General features: G+C 43.6%; 1 protein-coding gene across 4 annotated transcripts in view; it reads left to right on the forward strand.

The window, feature by feature from the left end:
* pag1 (phosphoprotein membrane anchor with glycosphingolipid microdomains 1) overlaps positions 1-13,602 on the forward strand; it is a 42,232-nt gene that overhangs the window by 23,505 nt on the left and 5,125 nt on the right. For 3 of the 4 annotated variants that reach the window (XM_046417705.1, XM_046417706.1, XM_046417704.1), the window contains 6 exons: positions 6,023-6,058; positions 7,501-7,724; positions 8,538-8,595; positions 11,669-11,765; positions 12,229-12,398; positions 12,664-13,095. In XM_046417705.1, the coding sequence (XP_046273661.1) occupies positions 7,537-7,724; positions 8,538-8,595; positions 11,669-11,765; positions 12,229-12,398; positions 12,664-13,095 (945 nt within the window). In that variant the 5' untranslated portion in view covers positions 6,023-6,058; positions 7,501-7,536. The remainder of the gene's footprint in view (positions 1-6,022; positions 6,059-7,500; positions 7,725-8,537; positions 8,596-11,668; positions 11,766-12,228; positions 12,399-12,663; positions 13,096-13,602) is intronic. The other variant, XM_046417707.1, reaches the window with a different exon arrangement.

Below are 13,602 nucleotides of genomic sequence, written 5' to 3' on the forward strand. Positions count from 1 at the left end.
CGTGTGTGTCCTCGGTTTGTATGAGCACAGTTAAAGGTCTGGGTTTCGAGTTGAGTTAGTTTAGCTGGAGAACAGGAGTCACAGTGACACACGGACAAGACACACGCATGCACACACACACGCACACACTCTCTCACACACTCACACATGGACACCCTTTTGTTAGGAATTTGCTTTGCTGCCCTGTCCTTGCTCTTCATCCTCAAATTCCCAGAGTTCAACAGTTCAGCATCCCCCTCTGACCCCCCACCCTCCATTAGTGTTTGCAGAGGAGGTCACTTACAAAGTGAGTGACAGTCCCTGAAATCATTACAACAATCCGTCTCTTTTTTTCACGCTGCGCGATCTCATTTACATATTTGGATGACACGCCTGACTGGTTTGTTTAATCACAGAAAATTGCTCCACTGCACAATTACTGAAGTATTTTTTTTGTTTGTTTGTTTGTTTTGTTTTAGCCTTTTGTTATTAGCTGAGTGGCAGCTCTGTCACCAAGCTAATCAATTTGAGATGACATTTTTTTTCTGCCGCAGCGAGGGGAATAGCAGTGCTTCATCAGGACATGGAGAAAGGGGGGGAATAAAAGAAAAAACAGCTCATGTGCTCTCATGTGGAGTTTAGCACAGTTCTGTGAATTTCAGTTGAAACGATGTTTGCTCGCGAAGCAGTGTGGCAAGAACATGAGCATTAAATTTGTGCTGAGGAGGTTCTTGCTTGTCATCATTTTGGGAGTTGCAGACAGCCTGTCTGTACTGATGGGTGAGGTGCTTAGCAGCAGTCAGTTCTGTACGCTTCCCCTTTTCGAGGAGCTGAAGACAGTGTGAGCGCTAGAATTGAAATCGAAAGACTTCTCATGTGTACATAAGAGAGACACAATGAGGCGAGCCTGAGAAAATCTGTTTATCATGAGGACCAAAGAAAGGAGGGAAGGAGAAAAGTGGAACTGAAATTGAAAGGCTGTAAGAGGACGTGCATTATTTCTGTAGAGTGTGTGACACAGACACACACTGTTGGGCTCAGTTAAAATGTTTTTAATAAACAGCAACGGTCTTGGTCAAAAAATTGGCAAAGAAACAAGATAATATGATAAATAAAGGAGGAGAAAGAAGGGTAAAAGCCAACCAGCAATGCAAGCAGCTGAACAAGTGCAATTTATATTCCAAATACTGTCCTTTATTTGTCACAAAAACAACCAGAATTTCAGAGCTTAATGTTTTACGCCCAGTAGTCTGATAACTAAAACATGAGACGAGCTCCAGCATCAACTGAGTTGCAGCTTTGTGTTCATACAGTTAAAATATTATAGATTCTGTTTCACTGGAGTTTCTGTGCGCAAGAACGTCTGCAGGCCTTTCGAAGGCTTCATGGTCATCAGTGTCCTCAAAAACAGATGGAGAGGAAGACAGGAAATGTTTCTTTCCCACGGGGCTGTGTGATATTAACTAGAGGCTGATGTTACAGGCACACACACATGTTTACACAAAGCCTACACATATACAGAGCCTCTGTGGACTGTAATGGGTCCTGACAGGACATAGAAAAAGCTCAGGGAGAGAAGGGACGTGGTTGTATTTATGGTGAGGACGTAAGACACATCTTGCTGCTTCTGTGGCCTTCCAGCTGGTAGACATTCAAGAGGAGTAAAGGTGAGGTTGAATTCTTGAAACCAGATTTTCCTGTTAACCACGAGAACCTGTAAAATGTTATCTTGAAGTAGACCAGTGCAAATACTGGAGGGCATAGTTAAGATGTAGACAGTCTTTTGTTTAAAAAAAAAAAAAGAAGCTTGCATGTGTGCAAATGTTCAGTGTACTTTGCAGAGTGAAAGATAAGATGCTCGGCTGTCGTATCTCTTTGAATGTTCAGGGAGTGAACTGTTTATCTGCTCGGTCGAAAACGCTTCATATTTCGTTTATGTGTCCCCAGCAGGAGATCGATATAAACGCTGCCACTAGCACACAATGCTGCTGTGTCTTGCAGGCAAGAGGAGCTCAGTCCTGCGTATGGATGAACACATAACATGTATATTTGAAATATGAGAGAGGGAGAGGGAAAGAAACGAGGAAGCCTTGCTAAATTATGCAGTTTCAATTTCCCCATTTAGGTAGGATGGATCAATTTCTTACGTTAAAACCATTCACCCTGAGGATGGGCAGAGTCGCCATGGCAACATGAATTATGTCCCTTGATCAAAAGCACCTGTTTTCATCCTCGCACAATCTTGCAAACACACACGTACACAGGCATTAGTTAGTAAGTTAGATTCACTAGTTTCTTTCTGTGTGTTTGTGTCTGTGTACTTAATTGCATTGTCTCAGCCAGGGCAGGGTCCCTCTTGCATTGCAGCCTGTGGGGAGTTGTATTTCATCAACCTTCCCCTGGGATGGGTGTATGTGTTTGTATCTGTGCCTCTATGGCTATGCACACACAGCGCATGCAGACACCTTTCCCTGTGTTTCCTTTCTCACTTCTTTCTGTATTTTTTTAAGCATTTCTTCCAAGTGTTGCCTTTTCTTTCGGTTGCATCATCTGTGAATCTTGATGACCCCCACACCCCCCTTTCTCTTTTAATCTTCCCTTCTCTCCTCCCTTGGCAGCAGTCCTCTATCCGTCGTCTCCCCTCCCCCACATCTCCCTTCCCCACCATCCAAATGGCCCTCCGGTCAGGACACAAGATGGTCAGTGGGTTGTTATGTTATGTGGTGCGTCTGTGTTCATTGTTTTACTGTTTCTGTAATTACCAGTTTAAAATCCCTTAGCTATTTGAGCAAATGTTTTTTTCTGCTTGTAACTTCTGTGCATACTCTATGTATTCTTTGTCAGTGATTAACCTCAGCCATGCTCACATCACCGTGGTGATATTATAATGTCAACAAACGTGCTGTGACAACCACTAGCCGGCCAACAACGCTGGGGCACAATGCTGCATGCTGCTGGTGGGGGGCGGGGTGGCGTGGAGATGACAGTGGCAGATGGAGGTTGTTTGAGGAGGCTCTGATGTATAAAAGTTATTTTTCTTCTTTAAATGTGATTTTATTTGGTACTCGGGGTACACAACAGTACAGAGAGATGCTCGTGTGTTGTTGTTAGTGAGCATAAGGGCTTTGGGTTGTGTTTACTCCCTGCAGAACTGCAGAAAGTGTAGTGTCTGTGGTAGCATGTGTGTACTGCTTAATGTGCATCGTGTGTGTTTATATTTGTATATATATCTATTTCCCAAAACACTGCACAAAAAAGATTGTCTGCAAGCGTAGCACAAAAAAAACCTCATTGTTTCCACTGAACTCCAGTTATTACTTTCTTCTCTCCTAACTCCTTTTTATAATTGTAGTAATGCTTCTTTGCCTCACTAGCATGACTACTTAAAGAAAGTTGAGGCTCTTGCTCCCCTAAAAACTGGATTATTTATTATTGTGGAAATGCCTCTGGCTCTCCTCTGAGAAGCTTCCTGGGGCTCATTTCTCATCAGCCATCCAGCTGTAAACCTTCGCCGTCTGTGTGCACCCAGAGGACCCTGCAGAGGGAGGCGTCACACAGCCACAAAAGCTGTATTTCTAATTCTGTATTTCTCCCTCTTCTGCTGCCGTCCAACATCTTGTCCAACAGATGAAACTCACAGACACACACACACACACTCTTCCTGGCTGGTATGCCTCACTGCAGTGTCAGGTAGGGTGTCTGCCTGTAGAGCAGCAGGGTTCAGATTGGATTCCTTGGCTCCCTGGCTCTAGTTTCTTGCATGGAAGGTTGTGCGTTGATGTGGCTTTTGGTTAGTCTCAGGTCTGTGTGGGTGTTTGTGTGTATACAGCTGTGCAAGGGTAGAAATTGGATTTCTGCCTTTTATCCCAGAACACATTCCTTTTCAAATGGCTTTTCCAGTCATTTATTTTCTATGGCATGAAACACAAGACAGCCACACTGATTGTCTCTCCTCCAAAGCTTCTGTTTTCTTTCATCGAAGTGCCGGGAGAAAGAGAATGATAGCATGACAGAATACGGTTATAGACCTTGGCTTGGTGTCGTGTATCACATGCTGGTTTCCCATGGGGCGTTTTCCACCGTGAAAAAGATTTTCAGAGCTTTCATGTAAAATGTTTGTCAAGTGTCTAGGAGTGCAGTGTGTCCTCAGAGGGAAGAATAGATGGTTTAATAGATGGCTCAACATTGAAATATTTCAGCAATTTTATCCAAAGCTGGATCTGTGTTTGTACCCAACAGGTTCTTCATTTTATTTGAGATGAGATTGTGCAGACGTGACATAAACGGTGGCATAGCACAGTCTGAGACAGGGAGTGCTGTAACAAAAGGGGATCAGGAATGTGCTGGAGTGTTTTCAGCTGATTTGGTTTATCCTGCTAGTTACAGCATCACCTGTGCAAAGAGCTGCTTGCTTTTAATTTTTTCACGTCATTATAAATTTAGCACCATTTTTGCAGTGCATCTAACAGTTAAGTAATCTAGGAATGCGCCAGTCTGACCTGCTAGATTGAACTGGTCCAGTGATCTACAGTGTTGTGTTCCCTCTGTAGAAACACTAACCAGCACTCACTTTTTACTTCATATTATGCTAACACATAAAATTGATCCTAATGAATACCATACAATGTTATATCATGTATACTGGTACCCAAAACTCAGTTCATCTATGGGAAACAAAACTGGGAGAGTAGAATCAGATCAGCTTCAGTGTAATCATGTCAAGGTAGTTTCACTGGTTCATTGAAATTTAATGAGAGATTATCTAAATTATTTAGTTTGTAAATAGTCTCAACGTTTTCATTTATTATTTTGTTGGGCCTGCTCAAATTAGAAATTTAATTTTGAGGTTAAGTTTAGTTCATTAAACTAAACTTAATTAAATTAAACTAAGCTCACATAAACTAGCCTCTGTCCGATGCCGGCGACCACACCATGACAGAGACCTGTTATGATATCTCCCCATAATTTCCAAACTCTGGTCACATCATAATGACTAAACCATCCCAATGACCACTTGAAGGCCATAAGATGTGGTTGCAGCCTTCCAAGTAGTCTAGAAGCAGACCATCAGCTTTTAAATTGACTTCATCTCCCTCATTGTCATCCGGTACAACAAAGGCTGATCTAAAAACCAGTGTAAAGACATAAACATGCACATTAAAAAGCAATAACACACACAACACCACAACCTGCAGTTTAATATTCCTACACAGTACAAGTTGCATTCAAAACATTTCTGTGGAGTTTTTTTTTTCCTCTTTGCCACCAGAAATAGCGCCGATGGGAAGAAGGGGATGTTGTTGCCATGGTGACAAAGTGCTGTGGCAGCCGGTAATTATTCTGGTTTAAGTGCCAGCAGAGACGCATGCGAGCTGGCACACAGTGGCTGATAGTGGCACCTGGACACGAGCCTCTCGGACGAGACCCAGTGAAGGAATTCATCGGGCTCATCAGTGTTAAGGGTGGAAGCCCGGCCGACCACATGTAGGCTCTGATTGCAAGAAATTTCAGGAAAAACATTCGAAATTCAAGGTCAAAATCTTACCAAGTTTGCACAGACTGAGACACAGCAGTTTAGGGATTGTATGTGTGTGTGTGTGTGTGTGTGTGTGTGTGTGTGTCTGTGATCCGTGATCTTACACATGTGATATGTGATACAGTGATGTCACCTGGTTATTATCCTCTCAGTTACATGGGCAGACTGGTCAATAAAGTGGACATTTGAGTGTGAGAGAGTATTGCAGAGACTGCACATGGATGAAGGTGTGTGTGTGTGTGTAGGTTGTAGGCAGCCTGTGTGTGTGTGTGTAGGTTGTAGGCAGCCTGTTGTCCAAAATGTATTTGATATGGGTATTAAAAAGCACAAACATACAACTCCCTCGCTGCTCTCCCAGTCACACACTTGCCTAGCCTATGTTCATGCATCCACACACACACACACACACACGCGCACACACCCTCAAGGGATAATATTCAGCTCAGTGCTTTACTTTACCAAGCAGTAATCCCCCCTTCCTTCTCGTTTTTATCTGCTCTCTTCCAGGCGAGGCCAACCTGACTAATCATCCAAGGTGTCAAGGTAAGGTTGTGTTTGCCTCTCAACTGCCACTCACACTGATAGCAACATGAGCCCCGGTGTATTTTTCATCTGGGAAAACACAACCCGGCGTTTCAATAAAAACAGGAATTTCTCTGTGTCCTTTTGAAGAAGAAGTTAAAATTGGCTTCTGCATCCTCCATTTGATTCCCTGCAAAACTTTCTGCGCTGCTAGAAGACGGAGGAGCGCTACCCCAACCCCCTCAGTCCCCAGTCACATTAGCATAGGCGAGCACAGATACACAATGGAGTTGTTCACCACCGGCACAAAATACACATTCTGTGAGCACATACACATTGCTGCAAACAGGAGTTTTGCTCCTGCATACGTCATAGAAGAAGAGACACATTTTTATCACCATCTCCCAATCCTTCTGCTGTAGCTGTCATGTTGTGGGAAGAAGTCACAATCTGGGAGAAAACACTCCTGGTTTTGTGTGTGTGTGTGTGTGTGTGTGTGTGTGTGTGTGTGTGTTTTACTCCCTGTCTTTCCCTGTCAGTCAACCTGCACATCACTTTGTCTTTTTGATCATCTTTTTGCCTCTCTGACACTGCAATGCCAAATGTCCTCACACACACATATCCTCCACTCTACATTTATTTGTTTTATTCTGAGTTTTCTGACGCTCACAGTAGCACACGAGCTCATCCCTGCCACCCCCTGTCCCGCCGTGAGTCGCCTGCAACGCCATCAATCACCCATGATAACGTCAGGGGTTCCATCAGTTCAGTGAAAGCCAACTTTGGCTGTTAGAGACGTGATGAGGTTGCTTATGCTCTGGTGTGAGGGCCACTGCAGCAGACTCCCTGTCTGCACTGCAGTCAGACTCTGCCATGTGCTGCCACCTGCTGGGCATAATATGCAGTTGAGCTCATTAACAGAAGATTTGAGAATATTATTAAACCTTTTTTTCCTTCATTAATGTTTATGAAGGGGTTAAGAGGTTGTGGATATTTCAGGACCTGCAGGAAAGTATGGTTGCTGGGTGTCAGATGATAAAACATGTTTGATTAAAGATATCAAATTGTCTACAATGGTCAGAGTCAAGGGTTCATCTCGCCAGTCTTTACTGTTTTCTAAACATATTGGTGGATGATGCAGTGAAACAGCTGCACCAAAAATCTATTGTGTGTTTTTTTTTTTTTTGACATATAAGGCAGTTTGCACAGTCAGGTTGGTTGTGTCCCTTAGAGAATGAAATACTAATCCTCAACCAGCTGAAAAAGATTTGTCCACTACACATTTAATCTCACTTATGGTAAAAAAGTGTGGGTGTTCCACGTGATTTGTTGCTTAAAGCTGTCAGTGCCTTTTGCAGAGAAGGAATGACCTCACAAGAAAATCATGATTTTGTTTGTGGGTTTTCTGCAAAGAGCTGAAGAAGTGATTTTTAATGTGTTTCTTTTTCATTGTGTTTCCCCAGCTGGTGCCGCCGATGTCCTCTCCTGTGTGATGTGTCATGGCTCCGGTGCTGAGTGGAGTGTGGTGGGGGCCGGAGGCGGGTGTCGTCGGGTCCGGGGCGGCAGCTGCGACTGGGGTGGCGTCGTGGCTGGGCAGTGGGCAGCTGGTCCTGGCCATCACCCTCAGCACCCTCACTGTCCTTCTGCTGGTCTCTGTGCTGCTGCTGCTGTGTGCCAGCTGCCAGGGGTGAGCGTCACCTCTCACACACACACACACACACACGCACATATGCAGACACACAGGCTACATGAACACTACTGATCCACGTGATTGTATCTGCTGTTGTTCTGGAAAACTCTCACATCCGCAGAAGATTTCCGGAAAGTCTGACATGTTTCCTGGTTTTACTTAATGACACGCCCTGCAGCCAACTATCTAACCAAAATCTACTCCTGTTCTAAATGCCAGGTCTGCACTGTAGTGTTGCAAATAGCACAAATACCTAAGAGGGCATTCTTAACTATAGTAATTGGTGCAGCAGAGAACAGTTCTGCTGAGTCCCAGAATGTCCTCAAGGATATTATAGCTTTGATATAACAATTATGAGTAAGTATGTGTGCTGTCAAAATGGGCTAGTATGTCAGAGACTAAAACCTAAAAGGTCAAGTACAAGCAATGAATAAAACCATTAATGTGCACAAGCTAGTGCCAACATTGTAGATGTTATTGTCACCCTGAGAAAGCAGCAAGATAAGCCTGAAATCTGCAGAGCACTCATTCTGTTTAATAGGTAATAGAAAAATGTCTCCAAAACAACTCTGAAAACCAGCACCTCACAGTTATTGTTTCACTGAAGTCAAGAGCCAAAACAATGAATAATGCTGAGGCCTGCACCTGATCCGAGGAGAGAAGCAGCTTCATTTTCCTTTTAGATTCACACAAGACGCTGACACCACAGATTGCAACATTGGGACCGTCTGGTGTCCTCCGTGTTTTGTAATCCACCTTTTTTCCCCCATCTCTCTATTCTCTCATCTCTCCATCCCTCCCTCGTTTCAGGCAGAAGAAGGCAGCCAATGGACATCCAGTAGGAGACCATGAGAACCTCATGAATGGCGTGAGTTAGACTTGAGCGTTTCTCTTGTAGTAGTACAATAGATTGCCCGTTAGCTTAGCTTAGCATAAAGCCTGAGGACCAGTCAAACAGCTAAAATTGTCTCTGTAAAAAGGAAACAAAATCCACCTATCAGCACCTGCTCACTGGTTAACATGCTATTTTTCCTTTGTTTAATCTATGCAAAACCCAGATTGTGAAAACAATAGGGTTTATGGGGTTTTTTTGGGAGAAATGAGTTGGACCAGTTCTTGACTTGGTGCATTCGTTGCCTGACAAACAGCAGAGACACATTTTAAAGGCATACTGACATATCTACATCAGGTTTCAAGTTTCGCTTCCTTTGCTGTCTTTGTTTCTGATGTATATGTGTGTGTGTGTGTAAGTGTTATCTGTGTTATATCAGATGTGGAGAGGAACAGCTGTGAGTTTTGAGTCAGATTGTCGCGATGTGTCAGACAGATTGGTAATGACGTGAATGTGAGCATTCATTCTTTTATACACGTACATGCACATTCGCCCTCCTCTCTCTCACACGTATGCAAATAACCATGTGTAGGGTTCAGGAGCACCTGGGGATTTTGGGAATTTCAAGAAACTCAAAAAATTAAATCTAAACATGCTCACACTCACATACAGTCCCCATTAGTCCCAGCGTGTGATATCTGCAGTCAGGCAACGTAACCACTCGTAAATGAGACTGTGGAGCTTCCACATTATCTGTGTGCCTGAATTACGCTTACACACAAACACACACCCTCTGACATTTCTTCTAACCTGCTTCCATCACACAGACATAGAAACAAACACTACACACAGCTGATTGACAGCCTCCGGTTGTTGCAGAGATTGTCTCTAATTTGGCAGCAGCCGCTGATGGGGAAGCTGTCACTCCTACTATGAGAACACATGTGGGAGATTCCATCAAATGCTATTCACATGTCATGATATTATAATACTGAAGCATGCAATCTTTTTTTTTTTTTTTCGTAAGTCATTAAAAAGACAGATTGAAATTAAATCCAATAAAACAATGAGTCACGGGACGAGAGATCAAGATATATACTACTCATAATGACGCTACGTGTTCTTGAACATCGTGTCATGGGTGTAGATGGTAACTGTCTTCGGTAACCAAGCAACATTGAAGTGTGATAAATGCCTGGCTTTCACATACTAAGTGACATCCACTTACTCTCTTATTCTGTCACTCCCCCTGGGGCTGTGTGTCAGCCTACATGCTCCCATGTGCACATACACATTCCTTAAAGCCTTTTTCCCTTTGATGGATATCTTCACTGTAACCCGCAATTGCAGGGTGGTCAGCTCGTGTTCGAGATGAGCCCATTTAAATGACGGACCATGTCACAGCCTGATAGGTTCAACGGGGGTCTTTGTCTTTGCGGATGAGTAGTTTGTCTCTTCTCGTTCATCTGCAATCAGTCCGGCTGTCCTCCGCTGTGGCCGCGTCCTAACACTGTGAAGGAACTGCCTCCCTTGTCTTCCCCTGTTAAAATGTTTAGCCCATTTTCATTTTGCAGCTAGACTTAGTAAAACACCACGACTCATGTTTTTGTGAGATCCAGCCAGAAAAAATATCCTTGTGAAGATGATAAAATGTCTGAAGCACAGTTGTAGGTTATAAGGAAAATGCGATTTCCCACATGTTCCTGACTCTCTGAAATTATTATCAGTCACTCGACCATGAGACCTTTGATAAGGATTTGGATGTGGAATAAAATGAGAAAAGATGAAACTTGAATGACACTGAGACTAAGAGAGAAATCTTGTTTTCCTCATTTTGTGACTGTTTCCTGCCTTGGTCAGGGGAGTAAAACAAAAGAATAACAAGAGATATTCGGGTCATAAAACAGTTAAAAGATTACATCATTAATACTGGTAGTTATGAGAGTAATTGGCCACTAGGTGGGGTTGCAGAACTTCGAATAGACACCCTTTTGCCCACACAGAAGGAAAACAACAAACCTGAACAAAGAGAATCTTGGCTTGCACTGCTTGATAATATTTTCAGAGCATTTTTAAACCTGTTAGTAGCGAGTGATGGAGTGATATCTTTGCCTACAGAAACAGGGACTTTAAGTTTATGTTTAAAGTACATTTCGATAAGTCACGGCTCAATGCAGCAGGTGCTCGACACATGTGATGTCCGTCAGTACAGTTTCTTTTTAGACTCTGTTATCGGGAATGTCAATTTGAGTGTTTGCTCACTCGTCGAGCTGATTCGGCTGCTGATTTCGCCATGTGATGTGGCAAATGTGGACACAGCCTTCACCTGGAGGACGTAAAGGTGTAAAGACTCAGTGTTAGAAAAATCTGCTCTGCTGAAGAGTGAATCCCTGCCAGCTGCAGGGTTGCTGTTCTGTGGAGAGGGTGGTAGAGAAGCAAATGTCCTTGTGGGTATCCATAAAGTATCATCTGCTATGGTTTTCATTTTTATTCATGTCATACCGCTAATGCTTGCGACTTAAGCTTCCTCATTCGCACGGTGCTGTTATTCTTGACTTGGTTTCAGTGTTTCTTATTAATGAGCCAAAGTGACAATAAAAATCTAAAGTAAGACGTGTCCTTGCAAGGTTTTAGACACTATAAGAGCGATGTCAGTTCAGCTCAGCCACAGACAAACCTGATTACATTATAAGATAAAAATAAACAGTGCTGTGTCTTCACTGCGTACATCAATCAAAAGTTTTGCTTTCTTACACTTGCGAAAATTGTGAGCATCTCTAAATATGTTTTCTTGCTGGGTAAAAATACACTGCATTTAATTAAGCTTGTGTAACTGATAATGAGCATGAAGTAATCAGTAATGCGATTGGAAAAGCTAAGAAAAGCAGAGATAAAGAGTAGGGGAGCGAGAAAAATTTAATCAGTGCTGCAAATGTGAGAGGTGTCCTCAAAACCCTGAAGATCCTAAAAAATAATTTTCCAAACACATTGCAGTCAAAGGTGTGAAAGTCATCCAGCTTGTGTAAGCTGACAAGTGCAGATTGAATCTTGAGCTGCCACCTCAGAGCTTAACCCAGCAGTGACAAACATCTTATCCTTTGTTGTGCAGGTGTCAGAGAGAGACACGGTCAGCCAATCAGCAGACAGTCCCACGACTGATGTGGCCGTCAGCAGCTCTCACAATGGTCCTCTAACCAGCGGTACAAGTAAGCCAGTTAGCTTTAGCTTAACAGGTCACGTGTTTGTTGTTGTTGTGGTTGTGATATGAGCGCCACTGCTGCCAAAGTGCAGCATGTTTCTGCTGTCCTTTGCTTTTGTAGTTCAGCTTCATGATAATGACATTTGCTTAGCAGCTGGTGTTATGCAATGTCTTTGATGTCTTTCAGCTCTGGTTCATTTTAGACATCAGCTGTTGTTTTTTACAATCATACCTATGTAACGTTCTTAGTCATTTTAACCCAGGTGGGTAGTAAATATCAGTGACAGATAACTGTAGATACCAGTGAATCTATTCTGCAGTGATGAATAAGGAAAATGTGACTCATTACAAAACCTGAAATAAATGCTAAAAATACATCTTTCTCTCATAAAAAACACAGTTAAAGTCATCAGCTGAGAAGCTTTTTACTCACTCTGACTCTATTTTTTTTTCCCCCTGCACTCCACCAGTCCTCACGGACACACAGGACACCAGTCCCCAGCCGTCAGAGGAGATGCTCTCCAGCCAATCAGAGCTCCGGTCCTCCAAGTGTCCTCAGGACCGAGAGCTTCCCAGCATTCCTCCCAATAACGCCCTTATTGGGGAGGGACCTCCAGCCTCGGGGGACGGCACCTATGAGGTCAGTGTTGAAGTCAGACAGAATCATGTCTTTACTTGCGCTGAGCTTGAATGTGACTATTACAGGATATTGAAACTCTGATTGGCTGAGCTGGTGATTGATTATTTCACTCGACTGAGCTCAGGGTCAAAATACAGGGAGAAAGAATTAGATTTTTCCTCCACAAGCTGATTGATTAAGTTTATAGTGAGAAAACAGAAGGATCAAATGTATTTTGATACTTGAGAGGCATATTAAAGAAATCAATCTTGTATATGATATCCAGATGGTCAAGGAGATTGCGGCGACATCACGTGATGTCAGTGCTGAAGACTCCCTGTACGAGACTGTCAAGGAACTCAAAGACCCCCCAGCACAGTTCGGTCTCCCCAATGGTACCATCCAGCTGAGCCCCGATGAACTTCCCCATCATCCCCCTGCCCTTCTCAACGGCCACCTTAGCCCCTGCACACCTGAGCAGGGACCCCTGTGCACAGGGGCAGAGTACGCCTCCATCGACCTGAACAAGAAGACCCGCCACAGCGCTGACATGGAGGCCAAAAGGCGTTCCGATAGTGCCAGCATTCCCTCCCACAGGCCTCTGGAGGAACCAGAGGAGGACTTACCTCCGCCGGTACCAGAGAAGGTTCTGGATGAAAATGACAACCAGCCAGTGGTGATGAATGGGCTAGTGGGGGCTGGGCTTCACAACGGAGAGGTGAGAAGCATTTGTGTGTGCATGTGTGTGTGTGTAGAGACTTCTGTAGGTTTTAGTGAGCCTTTATTTCCATAACGCAGGTTCAGACCTAATTTAATGGAACTGAGGTAATGATGAAAATCAGCTTTTTGACGATGAAAAAGTACTCTCAAGTTAGTTTCTGCTCACTCTTGGAGTTCGATAAAATCTTAAATTATGAGGGTTCGAAACTTAAAACTGAGCAACATTACATGATCTTTTTTAACTCCTTTAACCGTGGTGTGATATTCTTTCTTTCATCTTAATAACCTCATCCTACTAACACAGTTTATCCCCATTTAAACCTGAGGTGCTGCATCTGCTCTGCAGCACTGTGTGAAAGAACCAGTGTTGCTGGCTTGAGAAAGACACCAAGGAGAACAAAGAAAAGGGGTGATATGTCGCCACTGCAATTATCATCTGCTAAGCTGCCAGCTCAGTGCTGCTTTAGGGAGAGTGATAGACCAAGGAGGGGAGAGAGAGCGAGAG

Source organism: Scatophagus argus, chromosome 17, assembly GCF_020382885.2.
Source record: "Scatophagus argus isolate fScaArg1 chromosome 17, fScaArg1.pri, whole genome shotgun sequence".
Taxonomy (NCBI): Eukaryota; Metazoa; Chordata; class Actinopteri; family Scatophagidae; genus Scatophagus; species Scatophagus argus.